At 37.8% G+C, this 27,198-nt stretch overlaps 8 protein-coding genes across 11 annotated transcripts; 6 read left to right on the forward strand and 2 right to left on the reverse strand.

The window, feature by feature from the left end:
- Window positions 1–863: 863 nt before the first annotated feature.
- On the reverse strand, window positions 864–4,687 carry rost (rolling stone). Of its 2 annotated transcripts, none has more exons than XM_070997452.1 (4): window positions 4,559–4,687; window positions 2,085–2,436; window positions 1,625–1,808; window positions 864–1,556 (listed from the first exon to the last, which is right to left on the reverse strand). In XM_070997452.1, exons 1-4 carry the CDS (start codon window positions 4,670–4,672, stop codon window positions 1,367–1,369), a joined length of 840 nt encoding a protein of 279 aa, XP_070853553.1. In that variant the 5' UTR covers window positions 4,673–4,687; the 3' UTR covers window positions 864–1,366. The 2 variants fall into 2 exon arrangements, with proteins under 2 accessions (XP_070853553.1, XP_016945879.3); XM_017090390.4 differs by lacking the exon at window positions 4,559–4,687 and adding an exon at window positions 4,113–4,533.
- A 2,706-nt stretch (window positions 4,688–7,393) lies between these two features.
- Window positions 7,394–9,366, forward strand: LOC108021160 (protein rolling stone). Its single transcript, XM_017089739.4, has 4 exons — window positions 7,394–7,996; window positions 8,232–8,333; window positions 8,391–8,577; window positions 8,635–9,366. The coding sequence occupies exons 1-4, from the start codon at window positions 7,675–7,677 to the stop codon at window positions 8,849–8,851; spliced, it is 828 nt and encodes a 275-aa protein (XP_016945228.3). The 5' UTR covers window positions 7,394–7,674; the 3' UTR covers window positions 8,852–9,366.
- An 800-nt stretch (window positions 9,367–10,166) lies between these two features.
- On the forward strand, window positions 10,167–11,738 carry LOC108021158 (protein rolling stone). Of its 2 annotated transcripts, none has more exons than XM_070997456.1 (4): window positions 10,167–10,801; window positions 10,853–10,954; window positions 11,012–11,188; window positions 11,250–11,738. In XM_070997456.1, the coding sequence occupies exons 1-4, from the start codon at window positions 10,480–10,482 to the stop codon at window positions 11,333–11,335; spliced, it is 687 nt and encodes a 228-aa protein (XP_070853557.1). In that variant the 5' UTR covers window positions 10,167–10,479; the 3' UTR covers window positions 11,336–11,738. The 2 variants fall into 2 exon arrangements, with proteins under 2 accessions (XP_070853557.1, XP_065720025.2); XM_065863953.2 differs by having other exon boundaries at window positions 10,177–10,801; window positions 11,012–11,198.
- alien (COP9 signalosome complex subunit 2 alien) lies at window positions 11,462–13,344 on the reverse strand. Its single transcript, XM_017089735.4, has 6 exons — window positions 13,185–13,344; window positions 12,912–13,106; window positions 12,729–12,854; window positions 12,115–12,596; window positions 11,722–12,054; window positions 11,462–11,662 (listed from the first exon to the last, which is right to left on the reverse strand). The coding sequence occupies exons 1-6, from the start codon at window positions 13,236–13,238 to the stop codon at window positions 11,518–11,520; spliced, it is 1,335 nt and encodes a 444-aa protein (XP_016945224.1). The 5' UTR covers window positions 13,239–13,344; the 3' UTR covers window positions 11,462–11,517.
- A 359-nt stretch (window positions 13,345–13,703) lies between these two features.
- LOC108021159 (UPF0585 protein CG18661) lies at window positions 13,704–14,629 on the forward strand. Of its 2 annotated transcripts, none has more exons than XM_017089738.4 (2): window positions 13,704–13,818; window positions 13,911–14,629. In XM_017089738.4, exons 1-2 carry the CDS (start codon window positions 13,814–13,816, stop codon window positions 14,533–14,535), a joined length of 630 nt encoding a protein of 209 aa, XP_016945227.2. In that variant the 5' UTR covers window positions 13,704–13,813; the 3' UTR covers window positions 14,536–14,629. The 2 variants fall into 2 exon arrangements, with proteins under 2 accessions (XP_016945227.2, XP_016945226.2); XM_017089737.4 differs by having other exon boundaries at window positions 13,745–13,818; window positions 13,872–14,629.
- Window positions 14,630–14,658: 29 nt separating this feature from the next.
- On the forward strand, window positions 14,659–15,689 carry Try29F (Trypsin 29F). Its single transcript, XM_017082569.4, has one exon. The coding sequence runs from the start codon at window positions 14,798–14,800 to the stop codon at window positions 15,572–15,574; it is 777 nt and encodes a 258-aa protein (XP_016938058.4). The 5' UTR covers window positions 14,659–14,797; the 3' UTR covers window positions 15,575–15,689.
- Window positions 15,690–20,717: 5,028 nt separating this feature from the next.
- LOC108011270 (uncharacterized) lies at window positions 20,718–21,537 on the forward strand. Its single transcript, XM_017076381.4, has 3 exons — window positions 20,718–20,876; window positions 20,937–21,119; window positions 21,188–21,537. Exons 1-3 carry the CDS (start codon window positions 20,819–20,821, stop codon window positions 21,391–21,393), a joined length of 447 nt encoding a protein of 148 aa, XP_016931870.3. The 5' UTR covers window positions 20,718–20,818; the 3' UTR covers window positions 21,394–21,537.
- A 1,374-nt stretch (window positions 21,538–22,911) lies between these two features.
- On the forward strand, window positions 22,912–23,617 carry LOC108011976 (uncharacterized). Its single transcript, XM_017077241.4, has 3 exons — window positions 22,912–23,021; window positions 23,086–23,262; window positions 23,326–23,617. The coding sequence occupies exons 1-3, from the start codon at window positions 22,964–22,966 to the stop codon at window positions 23,541–23,543; spliced, it is 453 nt and encodes a 150-aa protein (XP_016932730.2). The 5' UTR covers window positions 22,912–22,963; the 3' UTR covers window positions 23,544–23,617.
- Window positions 23,618–27,198: the final 3,581 nt, after the last annotated feature.

Consider the following 27,198-nt stretch of genomic DNA (forward strand, 5'->3'; position numbering starts at 1 on the left):
CATGTATTTTATATCATTATTTAAATCAAATTGTCATTAGCAATAAACCTAAGAAGTGGGAGCTTAACTCATAAAAAATATTACAACATTACAAATCTATTGATATAAAATCTAAGTCATAATATCAAAAGTGCGTCTGAATTTTAACATATTTTTTTTTCAGTATTCGAGTATTGACAAGACGATAAAGCAGCCATAAAACACGATGGATGCTTTTTGGCTCTGTTTTCTGCCCTCCTCTTTTATCCACTTTGAGCTTAATTACTCGCTTACCTTATTTTGTGCGTTTGTGTGTTTTTTTATATTTGGCAAATGTTGGTAGCTAAACAAAAGTAGAAGATTTTACCTGCGGGTACAGTTTGGTAAGAAAGAGAAGAGAACTTCGCGCTTGATAATGTCTAAATGATTCAACAAAGTTTCGTAATTAAAGGTAAGAAATTTACACGTACTTTTCTGTAAAAACTGGATTTGTAGTCTAATTGCAATGATACATGGAAATAGCTTAGTCACCTTTTCATTGAAGAAGAACAAAAGTCTTGGAATTGGGTTAGGAAAGTAAGCGAAAAAGTAAGTAGTTCTGGTTACCCAATTCCTTGTGTCATTGAACCTGTTCCACTTTTCAGCAAAGATTTAAATATAGATTGTTATTAAGTGAAATGGTAAGATTTAAGATAATACTTTGGGAATAAAATAAAAAATCTGGTTGTTCAGTTATAAAACGATTATAGCTTAAGACTCGCATAAAAGTGGATGCAATAAATTTGCAGCAATTAGATTTAAGGGTCATAATGTTAAATGATAACTGAGCTTAATTTAGGCTCTGGTGTATACAAACTTTCAGTGATTTTAAGATAATAAGGATATAAAAGACTATAATAAAATTTATTTTTATAATTTATATATTTCCCTCGCAATATAATAATAAACTAACATAACCTTCTTATATACACTTTTTTCTTCCGATTTTCGTTATGTTTTCATACAATTTCATTTTTCTCTCTTTATGTATCTCGTAAATATGATATCATTAAGTAGAGTATTTTTAACAAATTTCATGTTTTTAATATTAAATCCATAAATGTAGTAACAACATCAATGCTTATTAAATAAACTAACTAAACCAATTCAAAGTTAAGGAACCAGAAGATTAAAACTTACAATAGCAAATACTAGATATAAATAAATGCATGCGAATGGGTGTCTAACGATGCGACTCCCTCTTGGGGTCGGTTTTGTGATTTAAGATGAATTGTAAATGAAACTAAACACAATGCAGGCGATGCATATGGAACGTGCTAAATGTGCGGGTGTTAATGAGGTGATATTACTTGACTGTCTGTGGTGTCTCTAATGTGTATTGTATCCCTCATATCAGACCCACTGCATGTGGAGTCCAAACCACACTGAATGCCCTATTGAACATCCTCTTCAACTTGTAGAGTCCAAAGAGCAGCATCCAATAGCATGTTATAAGCAAGAAAATGCCCACAAAGGTCACCAAACAGCGCTTGGGATTATTCCAATCCAGAATGGGATATATGTAGGGATTGCCAAATCTGCAGGAGAATTATGCAGGTGATTAGTTATAAATATATAAAGTATACGGGTATTGACCAATACTCACTCATCGGTACCCCCGCATAAATGGTAAATTAGAGTGAAAACGAAGAAAAATATCGCCAGACTTATACCGTAAATCATGTGCAGGATCCTGAGCGGAAATGCCACAATCAGGAAATCGATCATCATCATCGCAGAGTTAAGACCATGGGTAATTATGCTAATTGCTGGAAATCGCATGGGCTTATCTGTAAAAGAAAGGAATTTAATATTTTAAATATTTTTTAACCAAAAAAAAGCGTGGTATTGAACTTTTTGTGCAATTTTTTTTTATTTAAAAGGAGTTAGCTATAAAATTATTCAAATTTTTTTGTGGCACAGGCTCAGTAAGAATCTTAATATTTCTCTTAATTTGTTTCATTAATTCATAATGTAAAATAAGTAAGTACAACAACAGAAAAGTAGTTTTACCAGTTCCAGTAAAAGTTAAAATAAATAATGTTCAGGGTTGTTCCAATACTCACTCATCTTTCCGTGGAGAAACACCCAGTAGACTGTTGATATGATCAGAGCCAGCGAAAGTGTCATATTGTACAACCACCAGTATATTTTCAGACCCCTCGACGTCTCCGCCTTGTGGGCGGACTCCTGTACCAGACTCCGGGTATTCCTCAGATCGAAGTGCCAGCAGGTGACCTGTACGGCGGATATTAGCATGGTAAGTGTGCACAGCCCGAATCCCCAGTTGGTCATGTAGATAAAGAACTTTCCATCGCAAAACTGAATAAATATGCACATGATATACACGCCCAGGAAAAACAGCGCCCAAATCCATCGATAGAGCAAGTATATTGTGTTGATCTCATCTTTTTGCCACTACAATAGGAAATTGAAAAAGTTAAGCTTATTAAAATAATAAAATTAATTTAAATTGTGCACTTGGCATATATTATACATGCACTAATTTGCATACATTGTGGATTATATTACGCTTAACAGCGAACTTTCCATTAATCCTTATCGCAGTCACTTGTCTGACATTTACATGACGATCTGTTAAAGTTTATATAATGCATTTTATATTATGTAATTTCAATTAAAAACTTCCACACCTTTGCCCGCACAAATTAACGAAAACAAATACTAAATGCTAATGACAACTCATATCACAATTCAAGGCTTATCACTTCCAATGACGTACTCAGAATTAGGGCATGTCTAAGTGATTTTGCCTTCGTATCAAAGACTTTAGTTTTGCTTGTGTTATAATATTCAAATTTATTTGTTTTGAACTTAAATACTGCGGAAATAAAATCATTTGATTCTTTAGATTACGCGGTCCTCCGTGGATGTTTATGGGCATGTTTGCCATATGATAAGGTGTCGCTGGAAAATTTATGGCATGCGCCAAAACTGTTTTCTGGTTCCTGCTTTGCTTTGATTAGTATTTCATTCGTGTGAAATGTGTAATAGGTTTATGGAAGAGTTCTATTCCAGGGTTCTCAGAACTTTGGAGCGCCGAGGGGATTCCGTTTTTAGGGGCGAGTCGCTTTGGCTGATACTAAAATGACTCACTATGTTGCTGTATTGCCAATTTTTATTTTGTTTGCTTTCCTGTAATCACAATGAAAAGCGAAAAACTAAGTCTTTCTTATCAAGGTTGGTATCTACATTGCGTAGTAAAAACAACTTTAGCCATTTATGTGTCTTAGATATTAAGAACTCTTCAGTATACCATTGCAATTTCTGGTTGTGTAGGATCTCTTCAATTTAAATGGGTTGGGCTTGAATAGCTTTCATTCATGTGGAGTTAGTTATAAACATATTTCCATATCTATGTGGGTTACAGTTTTTTATGTTACTATCGCTCATGCCCACATGTGTGATATTTGTTTAGTTTGTACAACTTTGAATGGGGCCCAGCTTTTAGTTTAGATGTGCTAATTAAATTCGAATTAATTAACAATGCTTGCGTGTACAATGTGTTCTCACCATGACATTTTATGTTCTTTGTGAACTCGCTTTTTAGTTAAGCACATTCTAATGAACTTTTGGTATATAAGCCACATTTCCCTTTTTTATTGTACTCCTAATGGATAAGATGCCCTGGGGAACTCAGTTTATATTTAGCCTTAGTGTTTCTTTTTATATTGTTATTAAAGGAATTTTTAATAGTTCACTTACTGTTTTTTTCTTATCAACATTATGGCTTATTACACTTATCTAGTTAGATTGTTGATAGCTGAGCAGTGCGTCGTTGTCTGTAGAGAACAATAACTTTGGCAGTTAAATACCTATTGCCTAAAATGTTTTGAGCTCAACGCTTATGGAACTACTAGCTTTTCTTACTTATAAAACACGTGCCTGTACGATCTCACGCGTAGAGTTGCAACTTTCCAGCAACACTAATGATAGTGACTACAATGTAAATACTTATTTTCGCTACTGCTACTTGAAAGTACCCGTATGATATCGTATGATACCACCTGAGCTGTTACAGCACCGATAACGACTGCTGTATTTGGACAATAATTACGGGGAACTGCCCTCACCTGAGATCTGTAGAACAAATGAATGCGATTGTATGCGAAGCCGAAATTCGCCCTTTGCAATTCCTTGTTGAAGCTTTTGCAAAAGTCGTCGAAAAGTTGCATTTCATATGTTTTTTTTATTTGTTTAACTTGTTTATAATTTTTTTTCTTTTATTTTTATGTTCACCCTTATCGAGGTGGGGACTTTTCGCTGTGATTGTTAGGAGCGGAGACTTCCGACCCGAGTCGCGTTTAGCCGGCTACTGACTTCGCCAGTGCTTTTGAATTATGTTTACGACTCACACGAGCACCGCAGTGGAGCGATACAGAGAGAGAGTTAAGTTGAGGCGAGTGAACACGACTAAGGAGCGATGCACGTTGTCGGGGATCTCCAACCTGACTACTGTGATCTTGAAAAGTCGATCTCTTTGGGGTCCGGCGGGATGGGATTGTGATTATGGGGTTACTTGCGAACAGCTCCAGTTGGCACGCGCACTCGAGCTCTCCAAACGGCGGACTGACAGCCGGATCGATTCCGCAACCCGATCGAGAATTAGTGATCGCTCGATTCCAGTCGGCATACGATCACAAAACTCATCGGTTGCCTAACAGGAATTGGACACATTGACTACTGGCGTATCATGCATTATGGCGAGACATCGCCACTAAATTCAATTTAATATAATGTAGAGCACTCGCCTGCCGAAAAGAGTGTCAAATATCAAGTACCGCCCTCTTGTTGGTGGGAACCGTTTTACAGACGACCATTTATCTGTGATATTATTGACAGCTGGATTCCCGAAGTCGCACACACATCTGCCACCAGTGAACTTGAAGCCACGGAGGTCGGCCAATTAAGATCTCCGTTAACAAGTACCACCCAAAAGATCCAAAACTCAAATTGCCGTGCAGCACATGATGATTGAAATTCCGGCTGACCTACATTAATTGAGGCTAGAAATGTGTTCGATAAGCTAAGTGTTTTCGCTCTTATCTAATCCATCAGAGAGAGTTATCATGCACTTGAAAATAGCTAATTAGTATTTAATTAAACTCTTTTTCTGTTAGATTTCGTACAGGTAATCACCGCTAAAATGTTCTTTTCATAGAAGTTTTGATTTTGTGTTTTTTTTTTTTAAATGGACATAAATTTGCTAAGATCGTTTTTTACATTCTGACGGAGTTTTTAAACTTTTATCCAACTATTAGTTTTATATATTCTAGGTCACAGATTTTTTAATTAAATGGCTTTAAGTAATGAATATAATATTAGTCTCTATCAATCAAAATAAAAATTTTTGAAGATATTCATAAGTAAGGAATTTCATCGCAGACTCGAAACATTACTTAGTTTTATAAAAACTAATCATGATAAATCTTGATGTTTGCGGAATGCTAGGTAATGGATAAATGATATTTATTATTATTGACACCCTGTTAAAGTAAACAATAAGCTATTCTACTCTTCGAAATTCTAGTTGACACATTTTTGCCTCTGAACTTGGAATCAATATGAGCGCTTAATAAACGCCCAGCATCGATTACATATGGACATTCCGGCTGAATTTTGCTTACCAATTATATCAAATTCACACCCCGAACGTAAATAATTAAAAGAGCAACTGGTTCGTTACCCCTATACCTACATATATATCTAACCTTGCCATTGGCCGGGAATGGAAAACCGAAGTGTCGTCGGCATTTGCTGTAAAGATAGTTCAACGGCTCAATTGAAACTTCCTCTTTATTGCATAAATTAAATTTGCCTCTGTAATTGAAATTCAATTTCAGGCGACATATTCTTAAATTGACCTTTGGTCCGATTCTGTGGGAATAGCCTGTCAATAAGGAACGATTTTTTTGCTGATCAATAGTAGGCGTGTTTTCTGTTTACAAGCAATTTGGGATTTTTATTTCAAGGTCCACCAATTGTAGTTTCATAACTTTTTGATGAAATCACCCCAATTCTAATAAACAATTTACCTAAGGAAATGTGTTTATTTTTATTCGGCTAATGGTTAATGTTTTTTAGGATCAAGTTCCAATAGCTTTAGTTATAAAGTGATCGGAAAAAGTCTCTTTGATATGTGTATCTTACGATATAAGAAGTATTTTTTTTAAAAAGAAACTTAAATAAAATAAGATAGTGGATCTTTTTATTTTATCATGACTAATGATATGTAGGTTATAATTAAATTCATTAGTGGAGACTATAGAGAGAATATATATTTAAAAATAATCGCATTAATACTAAGAATCTTATTTATCGAATAGTCAAATAAGTAATCCTGTAAATGCACTCGATCGGAAATCCCATTAAACCTAAGAATAATCTTAACCAGCAATAAAGTAAAAAAAAAATTATTTAAAAAAACCACTACAATTAAATCAAAAAGGGAAATAGAAAATAAATTAACGTAGCTAATAAACGGCTTTTTACACACCCTGTCTTGGTAAAAGTATTTATCACAGTACTTACATTTTCCACTGTACTCTTTCACTTATCAGAGAATTCATGATTCATTAATCGTACGTCATGATTTCTGGTTTTTTTAAAAGGTTTGGTCTTTTCATAAAGCTTTTGCAAAATATTTGCTTAGAGTCCACTAACTTTAAGTTCCACATAGGCATATATGTATGTATCTATTTCACCATTGTACTGGTATCAGCGTCAATCACATTTCCACAACTTCGAACACATGTACCGAACCGATAAATTAGCCAAATGAGTTTGAAATATCTGGTGTACTCTGCAAAAGAGTTCTTTCATTCTTCTAAGGGGCTTATTATTTTTAATATAATATTTGTTTTTTACATTTACAGTTTTTAATGCCTGGCTAAGTGAAAACATAAATATACTTACCTAATGGTTTTACTGTCTTTATTTTTACTTTTCGCATTAAACGTGCTTACAAAAAACATAAACATTTAGACAGATAATAAACTCAGTTGATTTGATAGTGTATTTGATTGGGGATCGAAAGGCCTTTCAATCAAACGGTATTTTCTTTTGATTTATTTTTTCGGCGGGATCTTATCGCGTTTGAGTCCCGGGGAAATGGGTCTGGCGGAACTTGACTTATCAGCACTTGAGTGGCACGCGGGTATGTCATTGTGTTTATGAGCCAAATTGCAAATGCGAAAATACCCAAAAATGTTTAAAAATTCAGGGCCATCGATTGCCGTGAGATCCCGCCCAATCTGGATATTAATGATGTGGGAAAAGTCCCACACTGGTCGGTGTTGAGGTTCAATTTAGTCTATTGCTCTGACCGCACTTGTCCACATCCAAGACCAAGTGGTTGGGCTTATCGGAGGCGTACGCTCCGGTGGAATTACACATAAACGGTACTCGTTCAGGTGATAAGGATCCAGATAGCTGGAGCATTTCCTATCACAGCCGATTACCACGATTGTAGCCGAAACGATTTGCGGAAAAAATGGCCCTCCATTCACAATATTTGGCACCTTTGGCGCATGGTTCCGTCAGTCTGCGATCTACCGGCAAGGAAGTCACCTGCTCTGGACTTCTGTGGCCCTCCTAGTCCAGCGAAACCGACGACGTGTTTACCCAGCCACCGATATGCGTGATAAGAGCCAGGAGCCCTGTTGTCTGCCCCTGAAGGAGGAGTTCCAGCGCTCCAAGTTCTCGCTGCATTACGACGATCCTGCAGCCTTCTGTCGATCGCAATGGCAGAAGGGGGATCGGAGCATCATCTGGCTGCTCTACCGATGGTTCCTGGCTGCTTTCTTTGCCGGCGGTGTAATCAGCAGCTTGGTGGACACCTTTAACGATGGTCGTTGGTTTATTTATCTCACAGATTGGGGATTTTCCTTGTGCTTTTATTCCTGTACCTATGGAGCGATAATAGCCACTATTTACTTCATAAAGCCCAAGTATTTTGGTAAGTATTGATAGACTCGAGTTCCGGATATATAAATACACATACTCTCACTTTCATAAGCTATGAGTCATATTATAAGTCATAATATAATAAATATATTCAAGATAAATTACTTGATATACAAAAGTGAATAAAAAACAAAAATCGCGGGTTGTGTTCGTCCCCAAATGTGTTATCATTTCACACTATTTACTTTATAAATGATCAATCAATTTTTTTCCATTAAAAATATTAGCTCCCGGCAGTTGGGCCTTGAAGATCTACTGGATTTCCCACTTCACAACTGTAGTTCTAGGCTTGATGATCACCCTGGTCTTCTGGGCTGCTCTTTTTCCAAGTAAGTTGTTCTAATAACTGATCAAAAAATAAGTATTAATATGAATTTCTTTTATAGCTATGCCAGAAATGGGGGACGATTTGTACAACATATGGGCGCATGCGTTTAATTCGATTTGCATGGTTTTCGACGTCTTCATGGTCGCCTTTCCCACCAGAATTATGCACTTTGTTTATCCCTACACCGTTGGTCTTACCTATGGCTTGTTTTCATTAATTTACTTCTGGGCTGGCGGAGCAGATCCGTAAGTAAATCTTTAAAAACGTTATGACCATATTTAATATCTATAACAATTTCACAGAATGGGAAATCGCTTTATTTACTACATCTTGGACTGGGAGCGACCTGGTCTGGCCATTGGAACGGTTTGTGGATGTATTGTCCTAGTGAGCTGCTTTTGTGTGTTGGTCTTCGGACTCTACAGGTTACGTATCTCGATATACGAAAGCTGTAGTAAAAAACCTGAGGAAATTCCAGCCACTGCTATTCCTCCCAAAGAACCAGCTCAAGTTGTTTGATTGAAATTCTGCCATTCCTTGGGCGACTCCGAAAAATTTGTTGGCGGTTTTTAGGCATGAATCGATTTTTTTGTGCATCATGAAACCAAAGATCACAGGACAAGCTTTTATTTTCAGCAAAAAATTGTCTTTTTTCTGTATATAAAGGAACTATATATATGTACATATATGAAATTCTTTTTCTGCATTTCATATTGAAGTTGTAGACAGGATTTTAGATATTATACTAAGCAAAGCTTGATCAAATATAGCTTTGTTTAAGAATCAACGTATTAATTGTTAAAGATTTAATAAACAGAGTAGAATATCACTTATTTTCTTCATGTTAAAAATAAATTACTACTTTACCATTTAACGAAACCTACGAACAGTAAAATCAAGCAATAACAAATCTTAAGGAGGTAAAAAATAGTTACGATCGCACCTTCAACATATAAAAGTTCTGATATCAACTTTATTGACGAAAATGTATTATACGATCTTTTAAATAAACACACTTTCTAAACTTCTCTCTTTCTTTATGCCTCAATACAATATGTCTGTGTAGGCAATTAGGTGTACGATTTTGATGAAGCGTGCCGAACAACTAGGTTAAAGTAAGGCACTAATCCCCACTGGCTCAAAAATTGCACTTTTACACTTTTTCCGCTCATTCTCCCGAGCCCATTGATTTTCTATAGATTGGTATGCAATCCTTTTAGTTTTTACGATACCTTTCGATTGGTGTATAACTCGTTATGATCAAACCATCACTGGAGCTTTTAAATTCTGCGGCTGTATATAGAAGCCGCCTTCCCACACTCTCGTGGTGCGCTTCGGCACTACGTGAACTATCGTCCACTAAGCATTATTGGTAATAGCTGTGTTAATAAATCAGTCTACACCAAAAAATCAATCTACAACTTTTATTGGTTGTATATTAGCAAGCAATATTTTTCTTGATAACATCCATATTTTTGTAATTTTATATACGTAAGATTATCATCCCCTACAAGCGCCATTACCCCTTTACTCATTTTACTTTTGGGAAATATTCGAATCTTGAAACGATTCGGTAGACGATAGTGGCAATTTAAGTGTGAGTATTAAACTTTATCTTAATAACTGCTGCTGATAGGCTTTTTCATGACTCGCAGCTGGGTAATAGGAATGTGGACAGATCTAGCTTATCATGGACTCTGATCGCGAATTTCTAATTATACTTACCATAAGCAAAATTTTGTATTACTTTGCAAAATCATCCGACACTAGAGTAGTTATTATGCCCCACCTGCAAAAGTGGACTTTCCTGAAAATGAGTTTACGAATTCCAAAAGCAGCTAATACGGCGCCAGATAAAAATTAAAGGTATGTTTCTAGTCTCCAAGTTCGATTCAGTCGACCGCTCTGACCGAACTTTTCCACGTTGGGGGTCTTATCGGGGGCATGGACTGCTGCCGAATCAGACATAATAGGTAATCACTGGGATGATAAGGATAATGATAATTCATACGGCGTGTATGACACGATTACCTTTATTCTAGCCAAAACTTTGGCCCCCTATCAAGCCAATGGAACACCTGTGCCTCCATTAGTCTGTGGTTTACCGTCAAAGCAATAGCTTGCTTTAGTCCATCGAAGTCCTAGGCATGGGTGATGAGAACAAAGAGGGGTGCTGTCTGTCCTTAAAAGAGGAGTTCCAATGCTCCAGGTTCTCGCTGCATCATGAGGACCCTGGAGTCTTCTGTCGCTCGCAATGGCAGAAAGGAAAACGAAGTTTAGTCTGGGTCCTCTATCGATGGGCTCTGGCTGCCTTCTTTGCCGCTGGAGTTATTGGCAGCATAATGCAGGATTTTAATGGCGGCCGTTGGTTCATATTCCTCACGGATTGGGGATTTACCCTGTGCCTGTTTACCTGCACATACGGTGCTGTAATCGCCACTATTTACTACTTTAATCCATCTTATTTCGGTGAGTAATAACTTATAAAATAAAATAGCTCTAAAATCTCCACAACATTAGCTCCTGGCGATCGATCGCTAAAGATTTACTGGATATCTCACTATACCACTTCGGTTCTATCCATGTTGATTACCACGGTCTTCTGGGCTGCGCTTTCCTCTAGTAAGTTGAGCACTGATTTATAAATTATCTGTTGAACAACCTGATTATCCCTTTTAGCCATGCCCGAAGTGGCCGGTGAGCTCTACAACTTGTGGTGCCATGCCTTCAACTCGATTTGCATGGTGTTCGACTGTTTTATGGTAGCTTATCCTAACCGTCTCATGCACTTTATCTATCCCTTTTCCGTTGTGCTTATTTTCTTGGTGCACTCTTTGATTTACTATTGGGCTGGCGGTACTGACATGTAAGAAAATCTTGAGTAGTTTTTGCTTTACATTTAAAACTACCTTTACAGCGACGGGAATCGGTTTATCTACTACGCACTGGATTGGGCGCGTCCTGGCCTGGCGATTGGATTTGTTTGTGCCAGTTTGGCTTTAATCTGTTGCTTTTCTTTTGTGGCTTTTGGAATTTACCGGTTACGGATCTCGATGTACAACTGTCGCAACAAAAAGCAGGAGGAAACGGCACCCCTGAAAACTACTCCCAAGGACTCCCCTCTAACTGTTTAAATTCTATCATTTTTAATCGGTCTCAAAACCATGGTATAGAACAAGCTGTACTTAGGCCATTTTTTGGACCACGGCAAACTGCAGTGATTGGATTTGGTTGGACCATTTTTCCAGGGCATTGTATCGAGAGGCGCTGCTGTTGACCTTATCTAGCTGGAGCACCTGGTTAACCTGATCGATCCGACCCTTGATTGTGCTGGTGATGCAATTAACATTAGTCAAATACTCATCATATTGTGAAATATAAAATCTTACTCATCTAGAATACAGGACACCAGCAGGCTTTCCACTTCGGCTGGCTCAATGTTCAGCGCATTGGCTATGAAGGGTATAGCAATGTTTTTATACGGCCTGATTAGTTTTATAAGCACCTGGGTGCGAATGTTCCGCAACAAGTCTTCAATGTGTTCCCGGATAAACTGATCGGCCATGATGTTGCTGCGATGCTGCCGCAAAATGGTCTCAAACTCATTAATGTCGTTGTTCTGATAGGAGTTGACCAAATTCGTCATGGCCAGGATTTCTGGATCGTTCTTGTACGGTTTGGCTTCTTGCGAGTCAAAGGGATTTATTCCTGATTTCATCAGCCTGAAAATTATGAAAATGTTAATAAAGCGAGGGTCTTTGGGGGACTAGTGCTTCACCTACATATTAGCCAACACCAAGTACTTTAAGCACGTGGTTCTTCGGGGAGATCCGCTCTCATCGTAGTTCTTGAACGCCTCAAAGAAGTCCGTGTGAGCCTTTTCGAACTCGCCCTCTCGCAGATGCATTTTACCGCCACACTCGCGAATGACTCCCATGATCAGTGGATGTGGAATTGCCGACTTGATGTGGAGCGACTGTTCGTAGAGGGCTTTCAGCTTCTTGTTATTCTTTTGCACCGTGTACATCTGAATCTCAAGGGCATAGATTTCCAGGAGCTGTGTGCCCTTCTTTAGGTCGTCCTCGCCATCATCAGTCTGGCAGCTTTGATGCAACTGCTTGAGTATCTTCTGCAGCTTGGTGAAGTCGCTGCGGTCGAAGTAGAGTTTGCCCAGCTTGGTGTTGGTCTTGAACCACAGGCGGTCGTTTTTGGCATCCCGTAGAGCATCCAGGGTGGTCTCGTAGAAGTTTTGGAGCAGAGCCATCTAGAATGAAGAACAAATAGGGAAGATTAGTTTAAAATACAAGGTACAAGGTACAGCCAAGCAATTATATCTCCAAAATTGCGGCAAATACAATACAGTCCCTGTAAGGGTACAATATTTTGGGATGCTCACATTCTTTGATGTGGATATATAGTCCAGGATCGAGTTGATGCTCTTTTCCGAGTGATTCCTGGTCACGGCGCTCTTGATGTAGGTGAGCAGCTGCTTATAGCGAACCATCATCTCATCGTAGTTGCACTGGAGGGATATAGCATTAGTCAGAGATATATATTAACCGATTGAGAACTCCCTCACCAGTCTAAAGTTGATCTTGATCATTTGCTTCAGCGCCTTGAATCCCCACTCTCCCTTTTCACCATTTTCCAGGTCGAGAACCTTCTGGAAACTGGCCAGCGCCGCCTTGGGCTCCTCCTCCTTCAAGGCCTTGCTGTTGTAGTACTGATTCTCCAGATCCACATCTGGTTCCGAGTTGCTATCCTCAGAATATTCCTAGAAAAATGTTAACAAAAGGATGAAGCCGGCTTGCTTAGAACGTGTCCCAGGTTGTTAAGTTCCAATAATAACTACCAATCCATAATCCTCATCGTCGTCGCACATGAAATCATCATCGTTATCGGACATTTCGAGTCTTTTACTTTTTAAATTGCACTTTATCAGTAAATAAATGCGAATAGAATATTATTTGCAATGAAAGATGTGACCGTTTTGTGTTTAGCAAAATAATGCTGTTGAATGTGACCACCAGCTGTTGACAATCGATAAGCGTGATGGAGATGCCCAAATGAAAACAGTGACAGTGTGACAGTTATAAATTAAATGTTAAAACAACCAGATAAATATGTGAAAATAAACTAAAAATGTAAGCAATTATTAAAAACTGAAAATATTACAATTTATTTAAAAGTTTGACCATATTTAAAGATAAAAAATAAACATGTCTTAATAGTTTCCTTTAAAAGTTTAATTTTTTAGTTTTTTTTTGTAATTTAGACCATTTTCAATGAAGGCTGTACAAAAACAAACTTTTATTAATAAAATATTCTTAAAACTTTTTTTTTCAATTATTTCGTGACTCACTGCTATTTAATAAATCCTTGGAAGCAGTTAACGGTAACGAAACTATAGCCCATCCCTGGTACTGAACAGTGCTGCCCATCACTTCAACAGGTTTTTTCGTTCATCCTTGAGCCCATAAAATGAGGTAAACAATCTCTTATCAAAACTGGCAGACTATTGAAAACAAAAAAAACACAGCCTTACAAAGCGACTCCTGCACATTTTTCCTCGTTGCAGTGCCGCAAAGGTAACGCATACCTCGGGCGACCGTAATTCATTACCGATTGCGCAGGCTCTACTCACCCAAGTGGACAGGAGCACCCCGAATTTGCAATTGCTGGAAATAGCTTCAGGGTCAGGACAACATGTGGGATTCCTGGCGCCCTTGATGCCCAACATCATCTTCCAGCCGACCGAGCACCTAGGTGTTCACTTCGATTCGATTGTCGCCTATGCAGATGATTGTCCAACTGGGAATATCCGAGCACCCTTCCATGCGGACATCAGCCGTGATCCCAAGGAATGGGAGATTCCACAAGCACCAGGCAGCTATGACTACATGTTCAATTGCAACATGATGCACATCAGTCCGTGGATCTGCTCCATAGGACTTTTCCGGGCTGCCGGACAACTTCTGAAAAGGGGAGGAAAGATGTTCACCTACGGACCGTATGCAGAAAACCGCTTCCTCGGTCCCCAGAGCAATCTGGACTTCGATCTAAGCCTCCGGGAGAGGAACCCCAACTGGGGCGTTCGTGACATTATGGATCTGAATGTCGTGGCGGCCGAAACCGGAATGAAGCTGGATAAGATCCTGGAGATGCCGGCGAACAACAAGTTTCTGACCTGGGTTAAGCTATAAAATAGTGCACTAGACTAAGGTTGTTGGGCGATTACCCCCTTTAAGATAACATATGTAGTTTATTTGGAGCCAATAAAAGTTTATTGTCGATGGAGTGCCTGCTCATCGAACTAGGCCAAGTGGACAGAGCGAGGTGAGGCGAGAACGCAGGAGTTAACCCTGAAAGCGCAATTGATAATTGCTCGATAGATTGGTGGACTCTATATAAAGACGGTTCTGGTTGAAACTACAGCACAAGCGATCTAGTATCGGACTTACAGGCATGGCACAGACGGTTCTTCAGCTGCTTCTCGTGGCGATTCTCCTGGTGAATCTGAGTTTGGCAGCCACTGTGAGACGACCTCGACTGGATGGTCGCATCGTGGGCGGTCAGGTGACTAGTATAAAGGACATTCCCTACCAGGTATCCCTGCAGCGGAGCTACCACTTCTGTGGTGGCTCTCTGATCGCTCAGGGTTGGGTCCTCACAGCCGCCCACTGCACTGAGGGATCGGCCATTCTGATCTCCAAAGTACGCATTGGATCTTCGCGCACTTCTGAGGGTGGACAGCTGGTGGGGATCAAGCGGGTCCATCGGCATCCAAAATTCAATGCCTATACCATCGACTTCGACTTCGCCCTTCTCGAGCTGGAGGAATATAGCGCGGAGAACGTGACCCAGTCTTTCATAGGGCTTCCCGAGCAGGATGCTGATATCGCAGATGGAACTCCCGTATTGGTTTCCGGATGGGGAAACACGCAGAGTACCCAGGAGTCCACAGCAGTTCTCCGGGCCGTAATCGTGCCCAAAGTCAGTCAGATGCAGTGCACAGAGGCCTATGGCAGCTTTGGGAGCATCACGGATCGCATGCTCTGCGCAGGATTGCCGGAGGGCGGCAAGGATGCCTGTCAAGGCGACTCCGGAGGCCCCCTGGCCGCCGACGGCATTCTGTGGGGCGTCGTCTCCTGGGGCTACGGATGCGCCAGGCCAAACTATCCTGGCGTTTACTCGAGGGTGCCTGCAGTCCGCGATTGGATCAGCTCTGTTAGTGGCATCTGAGATCGTTAAACCATCAAGACCGATTATAATTTGAAAAAGGCTCAAGTAATTGAAAAATGTATCATGATTTTAAAATTGTTTTAAAGTTTGAAATATATATGGTATTTAGAAGTAAGGTTTTATGAACTTTTAACTGTTAGCCATTATACAGGTAACGTTTTTAACATATGAACAAGTATTCCTGTGAGCAGAAAGATGTACAAACTATTAGGACTAAAATGGTTATACTGATCAAAAATATATATAATTTTTGGCGTCACCAATGTCTGATACAATACACTGCAATCGTTTTACTAGTTTTATGGTAACACCTTGAAGAATGTAGTACCTCAGTGTAAAGTTTCAATTGTGGTTCCAAAAATGGATGCTTTTAATATTTCGTAACCGATGCAATCAAGGAATTTATGTCACTTTACTTGCAGCAGCTGCACCCCTCTGGTGGTCCATTTATCATCGCCAACTGAAGCAATTGACCCAGAAAAACCCCAAGTCCAAATATTAACACAGTCTGGAAGGAGAGTAAAAGAGAGGGCTTAGGTGACCACATCATATCAATAACTAGACAGACGGAGACGAAGATCAAATTTACCTAATGATTGGCCCAAAGGCAAATAAAAGTTCGCAGGACGAAGAAAAAATAGCAAAGTAAGCATAGGTAAAGTGAATTGATTGGGGAGAGTGGCACAAGTTTCAATTTCGAGCGGCAGTGCCTCCAGATATTTTTCATCTTCTATTGCAATGGCCCGTTTGCTCCAATGTTTTTCCTTCCAGTTTTCCCAGTCATTTTCCATTTTCCTGGCCTCACTAATTGTTGATTAAATGCTGCAAATTGCTGCGAGTGTTCCACATTGTTACCCTTCTTCTGGCTTTTCCGTTGGCGTTTTCGGTTACCTTTCACCATGTACGGTTGTCAAAGCAGTTAGCAGTGGGACCACAGGTGCTAAAGGGGGAGCACCGGGTGCAAAGTCGCCCGGCAGGTGTGCCAGTGTGTCCTTTGGGTCATTGCAATTTTGCACGTGAACTTGTTAACAGCAAGGAGCTTGAAAAAAATAGAAAACAGGAGTGAACTGAACGGAGCCAAGACATGAACTGCAAATTGAACGGTTATGTCGAGCGATGGGTTACAAGGTGAACTTGGCGTTCAATTTTCAACTTTCAAATGAACTCTAGTGGGTCACTGTGCAGCATACTTTCAGGGGTTTTTAATCTACAAAGAGAAACAACCAGCAAGGGGCTCTTCGATTTTTAACACAAGGGTTAATTTTGGAAGCCATGATAGTCACATTGGATACCGTCTATTTTTGGATACTTTTATTGGAAGTGAGTGGTAAATAAAATTGGTTGGACCTCAAATTTATCTACATCCATCTTACGGACTACACTAAAAATTATTAAAGCGATGTCTGTATTTTATTTTACAGATTATATTATACAGATATAAAAGTATTCATCAATTTTAAAATCAATTGACTATAGTATAAAAAGTAGTATAAGTGTTGGTAAAAATAATTAAAACGATCTCTAAATTTATAGAATCAATTTCAAAATCAATTTCAAATCATGACTATAGTATAAAATTGAATGGGTTATGTCAGTATCCTTAAACTGTCAAAATGGTGTTATTATATTATCATATTACTCTGTTGTAGTAAAATATTTTAATATATATTACCAAGAGCTGTGTGGAAAATTCATTTGTTAATATTGTATTGTAATATTGTATTATTAATATTGTATAATCCTGGACATTATTCTTGGACATTTTACTCGTTGAGGTGCAATTAGGATGCTTCAGCTCATCCTTTAAAGTTCTCCAGGCTCCTTTCGAGAAGTGGCGACCTCGACTAACGACTTGTGGCAGTACTTAAGCTGCTTTTGTTATTGTTTTTCTTTCCGAATCGCCCCCCTCCCTTGTTTCTATTTTTTCGTTTCCCTTTTTTGTTGTTCATAGGAGCCGCCGAGACATAGAAAATGTAAAATTTGTTTGTTTCCTTTCATTGATGTTGAAAGTTTTTGCAGCTGCTGCAGACAATGCAATGAGTCGGAGTCGGGTCCTACGTTCCCTATTCCCGCCCATATCTCCAGACCCTCCCGGTCTCTAATTTTATCTGCTGGCTTGCCAGGGGACTGTCTTATTATTATAGTTTGTCGATTTGTTTGTATTGTAGTCCACATTGTTGTTCTCTTAGCCAGTCCAAAAGGGGGTGTGTGTGTGCACGTCCAGATGGTCCAACAACAATCTATTGTTATAAATTATTTTGCAGCTTTTGTAATTTGTTATGTGAACAACAAATATTGTCGAGAGCATAAAAAATCTATTGAATCCTTGTTTTTGCGATAGCAGAATGCATATTGATGAGGGGACGAAATTCACTTTTTAGACAGCACTTCTTGTTCTTCTTTTTTTATATATTATATATAAACGAAATGTCAAGGAGGAAACGGAAACGATTAGAATTAACTTTGTACACATGTCTTTTAAATTCTTCGCTCATCAGGAATTTTTTTTTAATTTTCAATAAAAGTTTATTTAATGGTTAAAAAATACAACATTTTTGCTGTTAAACTATCTTTTAAAGCTTACCATTATAAATATTATTTAAACAATTTTAGGTTATCACAAAAAAGTTATCCGTGATAATTTACAAGTATTTTTTTAAATTTATTAAAATTATTATTCGAACTTATTTGTGATAAGTACAATATACATATTAAAAAATTAAAATTTTCTTGTGGCACTATTCTTATTTATTTATCTAGATTTAAAAGAGAATTTTTTTTAATGTCCGTTTGTTTTCGTTATAAATTTAATTAAAATCTTGAATTACAGATTATATGGGCAGTTTTTTGCTCGTCTAGATGTGAATTGGCCTTTCTGCTTATTTAAATTTGTATATATTTGGCGATAGCATCAGGGACTGGGGTTGTATGGATAAAAAATACTCGAAAGATTAAATACATCTGCTCTAGGGCCATTGCGAATTGTCTATGACTCAGTTAGGTGGACTACGCGGCGTATGCTTGATCTGCCGGGATGCTGCCGCAACTCGCTCTTCCTTTGAGTGTGTGTATGTTTTTTATGGAAATAATATTCTTGTCAGGATTAAAAAGGATACGTGACCGGAATACGAGTGCAATGTGCATGCGGAAATGTGGCCAGGACCTGCGAGATGGGTAACAAAAAGGGCAGGGACAAAAAGCGGAAAAAGTAGACAAACAGGAGCCGCAACAGGACTAAAATGTATCTGTCAGACTCGTCGACTTTTGCTATCGTTGTCGCCTGTCGCATATCTGTATCCATGTTTGTGCTTGTATTTTTCTTGCCAGCTCTTAGCCACTTCCACATCCTACGACCTCTATCCACCATCCACCGACTTCTATCCACCATCCTCCGCCGCCATCATCATCATCATCATTTCGATGCTTATCCTTGCTTATTGTCCTGTCGGAAAAAGCTCGCTGCTGGTGGTTCTGTGCTACTTTTTTCCATTTTAATTTTTAAGAAAGCATATTGTAATTCTGTTGTTTACCTGTTTGGACACTCGGATACACGTACTTTTTAAATCTCGACCGCAGGCGATCCCCTGTTTTTTGCTCACCAGATTGGAGTGCCCTCGTCGTCCTTTCTTGTAGCTTCTCCCAGTGCAGTCAGTCATTTGGCCTGTCATTTGTAATATTCCCCTACGCATCCTTGACAGCGGCTTAGCGTTGTTGTTGCCACAGCTGCTTAGCTATTCGTGGCATGTCCTGGGCAATGGCCACGATTGTGATGTATGATTTTCAATTCCACCTACGGCAAGTCCTCTTCTAATTTCGTTGAAATTATTCCTTGGCTTAACCAAAAAAACAAATAAAATGAAAACATTTTACAGGGGTTTATCTTGAGTTTATTTGGCTACCCAAGAGCTACGTGTCTTCTGCAGACTATATATGTTTCTTTCATTATTGCAAATATTTGCACACACATTTGCACGAACTATTTAAAAAATTTATCATTAATTGAAACTTTTTTAAAAATGGTGGATTATTTTTAATAAGCAATTAAAACCAAATCTTATCTGGAATAAACCCATTATTAATCGTCATTTTGTGAATTTCCGTCGAATTTAAAAAAATATTTTTGGGCAAGATCAGTTTGATTTGACTGTGATTCAAAGTAGGTAACATATTTCTTTTATAAATGTGTATACAGTTCTAAAACTAATATTTTCTTATCTGGAAAAGTAATTCCAACTTTTTGTAGCTATCTCGCACTTGATTTATGCTATATGATGCATATCTACAATATATATCTCTGATATCATTAGCTGATTACAACCAGACTGTTAGACATCGGTATTACAATTTATACCCGTTACTCGTAGAATAAAAGGGTATATTAGATTCTGCAGAAAGTATGTAACAAATAGAAGGAAGCGGTTTTCACGCAATATAGTATACATATTCTGATCAGGATCAAAAGCCGAATCGATCTTGCCTTGTTTGCCTGTCCGAACACTGAGATCTCGAAAACTATTTAAGGTTCTTGCGCAGCGCAGCAGGGTGCCACGCCCACAACCGCCCATAACGCTAAAACCTGCCAGCGACCACATTTTTTAAAATATTGTGAAAGTGTAGATGGGATTTGGTTCTTATTATCAATAACCATCTACATCTATAAGCTGTTCAAATCGGAAAATCCATTTAAAAGTTATGTGCAATCTTGGAAACAGCCGATTTGCTGCTTGCATATCTGCATCTCCCTCGCACTACCCCTAGCTGAGTATAGGGTATCTAATAGTCAAGGCCGTCTACTAAAGCATTCTTTCTAGTATTTTTGCCATACTCTTATAATTATGTCATTCGCTATAAACGGATATGGAAAAAGTTATAAAAGCAGTCATTAGTTCTCTTTCTTTTTTTATTTTTGTTATCGGTATGGAACTTTGTTGATAAAAAGTATCCCCCAAATATTTGTGTGTACATGAACATATACATACTTAGTTCGAAATGCATCCAATCAACAGAAAACCCCGTATTGTTGTTTAGTCAACAATTCCAATACAGTCCCCTGACTCAAAGTGGGTTGAAGCATATTGATAACGGAATCTAATCTTTATAGCCGGCATAAAATCCGATTTTATTATGGTTCAGTTTTGGAGTACAAAATGAGTTGCCATCGGCTGCACTTGATTCAGTTTCTCTAGAGACAGCTTTGTGCATAGTTGTGCTTATACTTTAAAAACAAATTATCCTTTGATTAAAATGTGGAAGAAAGTGATTTTCTGTGTGGTCCTTGTGGCCTTTGTGGGCGTGCAGTTTGGTGAGAAAAATTGTTAAATTCGAAGTCGAATCCTTGCTGAAGAATACTTTTTACTATTAGCCAACTCACTGACCTGCTCCAAATGTACAACTCCAAGTGGATGTAAAAATCCCTGGTCCGAAACCTGCTCGAATTCGACGGCTAATGCCAATAAGGAATTTTTGGAGTCGTACCACAGCAATGTGCCCGCAGTAAATGGCAGTCTGAACTTCTCTTGTGCCAATCTCACATACTATTATGCAAGTAAGTTTATCCCTAATTTTTTGGTATTTAAAGTAAACATCTAATTATATCCTCCGACTTTTCTTCAGACTATACTCATGCCTCTGAGTTCCTGGGCTGTGTCTTCAATGAAACAAACGTCTGCAGTCTTACTTTGAGCAACACCACTGGATTGTCCAAGAAATGCTTCACTTGCGGCACCGATTACTGCAATCCAGCGGGAACTTTCAGCGGCAGTGCCTATACCATCGTGGGTTCCGTCATCGCCCTACTTTTGGCCAAGATCCTAAGCTAAACCCATAATCTTACTGAGGAGCTATGCAGTATTTTACCCTAATTCCAATTGTAAATTATTTATTTTCAATGTTTTATATAAAATGTACGAAAACAAAGAGTTTAAAACTATACGACTTCGTAATAAATTATTATTAGAAAATAACTTTCGAACGATTTTAGTTATGAAGGGGATGAGATAAGGTTACTTATGGGCTATTGAATCCGGAACTACGTTTTGTAAAATTTATGTAGGGTTCTTAGAGGATTTGTTATAAAAAGGAATATTTGAAAACAAAAAGGATTAAAAGTAATCGACTTCGTAATGAAATAAATCAGTTACAATTTCAAATGATTTTAGTCATGGAATGGGAAGAGACAAGATTGTTTATGATTAATACCAAAGTTGTAATTATGTATATATTTATTATGTGTTTTATATTTTTTGTAGGTTCTTGAAGTGAAACTTAAGTTTGAACAAAGTCAGCACCTTCGCACAATAACATTCCTAAATTATTTTCTTGATCATCAATATACTCATATGGTTCACAGTACTAACCCACATTATTTACTTAAACTTTATTGGCCAGTTCTCGGAAGGTTTATTAAATCGTTTTATGGGTTGGTTTCAATTATTTACTAGGTTGCAAAGTTTATGGTAAGACTTCCCATACAATTAATAAAAGGCTACGTCTTTTACAACTTTACAAAAAAAAACAAAACAAATGGTTTAATTCTAGCAACTGCTTTCTGGAAAATAACCATTCGCCTATGTAAATAAATTCGGCGTAAATAAAATGTGAGTCAATGTATGGCTCTTCAAATCGCTAAGCATTTATTAAGCTAAAAACTTCCCCTTCTTGATTGCTACCACTTGTACGCAACGGTTTTATCTTTTATTGCCATATTGGCGCGCATATTGATTAGTTGCGGACTAAGATAAGAGCTATTGAATTCGCTTATGAGAGTAGACCGTACTTCAGTCAGGTGTGAAATTGTCAGGCTATGAGTAAGATTTGAAACTGTGGGCTAGGTCTAGGAAAAGTAATAGATAACACAACGAATGCAAATAAAGATTAGGCAAGCTAAGGTTCTGGTTTTCTTATTGTGTAAAATAAACCTCATTTTTAAAAATAGTATACAAATTAACCAGTTCTATAAAAATTATAAAATCTATTTTGAAAGGCCATCAAATATACATACCTTGTTCGTGTAACAAAGACTTCGTGTCTTTTAAAACATATTGGATACACATAACTAGGATATACTCTACACACGCATATTTATTATACCATTCGATATATGTAAGTAAATTACATTTTTGATACTGCCTTTACATATTGAATGAACACCTGAAGGGGAAACCCTTTTGTTTCTCCATTGAAGCTTTTTTGATAAGCTTACTAGGCTGTAAACGTTGCGATAAGGTAATCAACGAAAATACTCAAGCTTATCTGACAAGAACAGCGCAAAGTGCGAAATCTGAAGAGAAACGATTATAAAAGTGTTCTCAAAATTTCTACCGAGTTTAGTTTAAAGCGAAAAGGCGACTAAGAAAGTAGAATTACTCCGTGAAAAATATAGAACCCAATATGTATACCAAAGCTATAATTGCCGGCATTTTAGTGGCCTTTGTCTGTGTACAATTGGGTAAGTCGTAAGCATAGAAATATGAAATTTTGGGGTTTAACTGACCATCTGTTCTATTGAATAGCTGATTCTCTGGTGTGTTACACCTGCGTAACGCCCAAGGATTGCAAGAGTCCCAAGAAAGTAACCTGCTCCAATGCGGCTGCCAATGAGACTAGTTATTACCTGGCAGTTTATCATCAGGGAGTGCAGAACCTAACCAGCACTCGATTTGACTGCCTGGCTCTTAAGTACACTTGGAGTGAGTAGCTTGAATGCCAAATATCGGCCAGAAAGATTCATAATATATCTCCTCATTCCCCAGACAACGATACAATCCATCAGCTGCATGGCTGCATTCATCCCAATGTTGGGGCCTGTAGTTTGAGCCTAAAGCCGGCTTATTCCCATTATAATAGGTCCAGCTGCAACATCTGTTCGGGGGATAAGTGCAACAAGAATCCAGCTGGAAAAATGAGCAGCAGCACCTTCACCATTACTGCTGGAATTTTGGGTCTCTTGCTGGTTAAGATCTTTGCCTAGAGCGCGACTATTAATATAGATGAGTTACAAACATTACTCGATACTATTTCATAATAAATTATTTCTTTTTCGAATGTCTCTTTTAATTTTGTTTCTTATCACACTTGATTAGATTAGACTTTTGGAACTTTCCGACCGTTCACGTTTTCTTGAAATTTCACAAGTATTTAATCAGAGGGTGATTAATATTTATGATTCTACTTAGGCTCATTTAGCGCAGCTTAGCTGTTCGAGTTAATTACATTTGACCAGACTGATTGGACACTTTTAAGAAATTTGATAAGTCAAATTGGGGGCAAGAATTAACATATCTCAAACTAAAAGATGTATACTTAAATTGTGCCAAACATAACTAAAAAAATATGTAAGATCATTAAAAAATTTAGATTTCTGTAAGACGGTTTCCTGGTTCCATATCTTCAAATTTCAGATAGCTTTTGTAGTTGGATAACAATAAATAAATTCAACCACGTACGTTTTGATCATTTTTCTCAGACAAGTTACTAAGTTGATTTTGTTTAAATGCTAGGCTTTTACACCGTGATTTACTCCTATTGAAATAAGTTTAATAGTCTAGATTATAAAGAAGTAATTTAAGTCATGTAACATCAAATAGAGTGGTTCACACAGATTTTCTGATATTCTTGCCAATATAAAGTGAAAGGTTCATCTTTGGTTCCACCCCCCTATATATCTCTTCATGAAAATTCCCTTTGCTGCATTAGTCATCCTGGGAACTCTAAAAATTGCAGGCTGTCATTGAAATTGGCAAACTATCCCAGAGAAGGCCTGAGCCAAAACGAGTCGAGAAACATGAATAAATCTTTAATAGTGTTGCCGGCTGGCTAAAAGGCAGCCTCACTTTTGCATGCCGAACATTATCCGGTGGGTCATGTTATGGTTGCTGTGGCTCGGTTTGTTTGGAGCTGCAGTCAGGCATTTAATTGATTGATTGTTGCTCGTCTATGTCTGCATCGATTTGGCCGTGTTCACGCCGTCCTCTAACCCGCCTCTGAAAACCCCTTACATCTCCCCGTTTCGGCTGTTTCATAACCAAAACGGCAGGGGATCCATACCACCCATCATATCCGTATCCTGCACCGTTATCAAATCGACTTCCTGGCTATATGTATACGTCCTGCTGCCAATTAGTGTTGGTGCGTCATCTGTGGGTGTGTGTGTGTGAGTGTGCACGTCATCAATTAATTTTTGTATTGTTGTTACTTTGTTTTTTGGATGGTTCTTTTTTTGTGCGGCACTCGGTGGGTTGCGTGCGTCCCCCTGTTGACTGATTGGTTTCTTTTCGATTCAATTGTTTCATGTGCGCGTGGGAATGGGAATGAATGTGTTCGCTAAACAAAGTTATGGTTATGGCTTTGACATCTGGAATGGGATGACCCACACCAAGGCTGTTGTGTTTTTGCATGGAATCAAAGGACCTTGTCAAAGGGTTTCATGAACCTTTAACTCAGATACAGATACATCATTTGTGAAATTCTTAAAGCTGGTCATGTTTTTTTAACTTCATATACACATATTTAATTGTTTTGTCTCTATATAGAGGTTTTGATTACGACAAAAAAGCATATTTGAGCATGAATTGCATGTATGTACCTCATTATATAACCTTTGTTTTACCTCAACAAATTTATTTAGTTGTAATAACAAAAAAAGAATCTTGTATTTTTCAGTTACATAATAATAAGCATTGATTACTTAATATTATACAAGCAATGACAAACACCAAATGGTTACCACAAAAATCAAAAGCACCCTCGCCATTTATAAGTTTCTCATTTCTCTTTGCGATTTCAAAGCCCACCCTCGATTTCCAAAAGTTCCTGGGAACTCCCACACGGAAACTAAATTAAGTTTAACTTCAACTACAATATGTACATTTGATTTATGCATTGAGAGACCAAAGACCGAGCCACCCCTGCAGAAAATCCTGCTCCTGTGGAAAAGCAGACGGGAACCCTCTGATAACTAAGCCAAACCTATTCAACTTTCACGTTCGCATTGTTTGCACGAGCACGAAAAGTTATTAAGATGCATAGACGTGATTCTGCATGTTTTAAAAAAGAATACATAATGCCAGAGTTGAAATGGGGGGCGTTGAGGACGATGAGACTAAGATCTTGACTTGCACTTTAAGTACTTTTAATTTACTAAACAAATTTCCATTCTTCGCGACGACCGAAAATGTTGCATTCAAGAGGCCAAAAGAGGCCCAAAAGTTGGCTCCACCCACAAAGGCAAACTCATTGACATGCCCGAGACAGGAATTGAATTAAAAGTTTCCGCCTTTTCCGCGGAAATAGAATAACCAGAAGTTTCATTGTTTGGCTTCTGAAAAAAAGTTTGGCGCATTTAAATTGATTTGTAATTCGTGGTTAATTTGGTTTTTTTCTGCTCCTTTCTTCGGTCACTTTTATTCAATTTCACATTGTTAGTTTTCGTTCATTTTTTGCGATTTTATTATTATTTTAATTTGACACGGAATGCCTGACAGTTATTTCAATTTGCCCTTTGTATATAGTTTTTCCCAGAATGAATGTTGAAAATTAAATATGTATTAAAAATTTAAAATTGTCGCAAAATGTCTGTGGTATGGCCTGATGCTTTGTGAATTTTTGGAATGCAAATCAAAGAAAGGCAATTTGAATAATGAAGCTGCAATCAAAATTAAATAGAAAACATGAGCTTCCCATATTAAAGACTAAATAAGCAATTCAATATAAATAAGCATAAATTTGGATGGCCTTCTATCATAAACATTCAATTTTCACGAAGCATATTTAAATAATTCACATTTCGTATTTGTTTTGGTATGCAAATGCTTAAGAAGGAAATTAAAATTCTATTTTATTGGCGTAAATATTGTTTTAAAATTTATGCTAATAGTAATAGAATTCAATGAGGTTTCCGTTGTCAAAGTGGAAAAATAACTTAAATAAATATATATAACTAGAAAATATGCGAAATACGATTCAATTGATTTAAAATTTGGGAACTTTCAATATATATTGCATCGCTATTTCAGTGCCCACTTTAAGAGAAAGTTTTTGCAAAATCAGCACAAGACCAAAATTTGACCCATAATGCTGACCCATAAATCTAAAAATTTTAATATGTAACAAATAAATCAGAACCAAATACAAAAAGGCAACATTTACACATTCGCTGGCTGTTTTTAGAATTTGCTGCACATACTATATCAATTGTTTATATCAATATGGACACCGTTCACATTCAGAGAATTCATAATTTATGAGATGCAGCTAAAGTGTAAACACCAAGAATTTGTAAATGAAAAGTGAAAATCCCAACAAAAGAAGTGGGGGGAAATCTGGTTTAATGCGGCTTAAAATTCCTTGGCCACCAGCCCTGTGAAACTGGTTGAAAATTATTATTCTAATATTTGCCTAAAACGTTTATCACATTGTCGCAAAATGTGGTATAACGAGCTGAGAAAGGATATGGGGTTTTGTTGAGAGATTAGCAAATGTCTTTGGTGTTGCTGCTGCCAATGTAACTTGAGCTCGGGTTTGCTTTGGGTTTGGTTTTGGTTTTGGCTTGGGACTTGTTTGTAAGTAATTAGAAAGATATTTGGCTTATTTGTTGGTGATTTGGTGTCGACCTAACAGCTTTGTTA

Source organism: Drosophila suzukii, chromosome 2L, assembly GCF_043229965.1.
Source record: "Drosophila suzukii chromosome 2L, CBGP_Dsuzu_IsoJpt1.0, whole genome shotgun sequence".
Classification (NCBI taxonomy): Eukaryota; Metazoa; Arthropoda; class Insecta; order Diptera; family Drosophilidae; genus Drosophila; species Drosophila suzukii.

What these genes read in the sequence shown, in the direction of transcription:
- rost (XM_070997452.1), bottom strand. Translation starts at nt 4,672, where the DNA reads ATGCCGACTGGAATCGAGCGATCACTAATTCTCGATCGGGTTGCGGAA. An exon ending in GTTTCTCCACGGAAAGATGA is followed by an intron (nt 1,809 to 2,084) that starts GTGAGTATTGGA and finishes TTTCTTTTACAG; the next exon opens with ATAAGCCCATGCGATTTCCA. An exon ending in TTATGCGGGGGTACCGATGA is followed by an intron (nt 1,557 to 1,624) that starts GTGAGTATTGGT and finishes ATTCTCCTGCAG; the next exon opens with ATTTGGCAATCCCTACATAT.
- LOC108021160 (XM_017089739.4), top strand. Translation starts at nt 7,675, where the DNA reads ATGCGTGATAAGAGCCAGGAGCCCTGTTGTCTGCCCCTGAAGGAGGAG. An exon ending in CATAAAGCCCAAGTATTTTG is followed by an intron (nt 7,997 to 8,231) that starts GTAAGTATTGAT and finishes TAAAAATATTAG; the next exon opens with CTCCCGGCAGTTGGGCCTTG. An exon ending in TGGGCTGGCGGAGCAGATCC is followed by an intron (nt 8,578 to 8,634) that starts GTAAGTAAATCT and finishes ACAATTTCACAG; the next exon opens with AATGGGAAATCGCTTTATTT.
- LOC108021158 (XM_065863953.2), top strand. Translation starts at nt 10,480, where the DNA reads ATGGGTGATGAGAACAAAGAGGGGTGCTGTCTGTCCTTAAAAGAGGAG. An exon ending in CTTTAATCCATCTTATTTCG is followed by an intron (nt 10,802 to 10,852) that starts GTGAGTAATAAC and finishes CCACAACATTAG; the next exon opens with CTCCTGGCGATCGATCGCTA. An exon ending in TGGGCTGGCGGTACTGACAT is followed by an intron (nt 11,199 to 11,249) that starts GTAAGAAAATCT and finishes CTACCTTTACAG; the next exon opens with CGACGGGAATCGGTTTATCT.
- alien (XM_017089735.4), bottom strand. Translation starts at nt 13,238, where the DNA reads ATGTCCGATAACGATGATGATTTCATGTGCGACGACGATGAGGATTAT. An exon ending in ATATATCCACATCAAAGAAT is followed by an intron (nt 12,597 to 12,728) that starts GTGAGCATCCCA and finishes TCTTCATTCTAG; the next exon opens with ATGGCTCTGCTCCAAAACTT. An exon ending in TACTTGGTGTTGGCTAATAT is followed by an intron (nt 12,055 to 12,114) that starts GTAGGTGAAGCA and finishes CATAATTTTCAG; the next exon opens with GCTGATGAAATCAGGAATAA.
- Try29F (XM_017082569.4), top strand. Translation starts at nt 14,798, where the DNA reads ATGGCACAGACGGTTCTTCAGCTGCTTCTCGTGGCGATTCTCCTGGTG.
- LOC108011270 (XM_017076381.4), top strand. Translation starts at nt 20,819, where the DNA reads ATGTGGAAGAAAGTGATTTTCTGTGTGGTCCTTGTGGCCTTTGTGGGC. An exon ending in CTTTGTGGGCGTGCAGTTTG is followed by an intron (nt 20,877 to 20,936) that starts GTGAGAAAAATT and finishes TTTTACTATTAG; the next exon opens with CCAACTCACTGACCTGCTCC. An exon ending in TCTCACATACTATTATGCAA is followed by an intron (nt 21,120 to 21,187) that starts GTAAGTTTATCC and finishes ACTTTTCTTCAG; the next exon opens with ACTATACTCATGCCTCTGAG.
- LOC108011976 (XM_017077241.4), top strand. Translation starts at nt 22,964, where the DNA reads ATGTATACCAAAGCTATAATTGCCGGCATTTTAGTGGCCTTTGTCTGT. An exon ending in CTTTGTCTGTGTACAATTGG is followed by an intron (nt 23,022 to 23,085) that starts GTAAGTCGTAAG and finishes TCTATTGAATAG; the next exon opens with CTGATTCTCTGGTGTGTTAC. An exon ending in GGCTCTTAAGTACACTTGGA is followed by an intron (nt 23,263 to 23,325) that starts GTGAGTAGCTTG and finishes CTCATTCCCCAG; the next exon opens with ACAACGATACAATCCATCAG.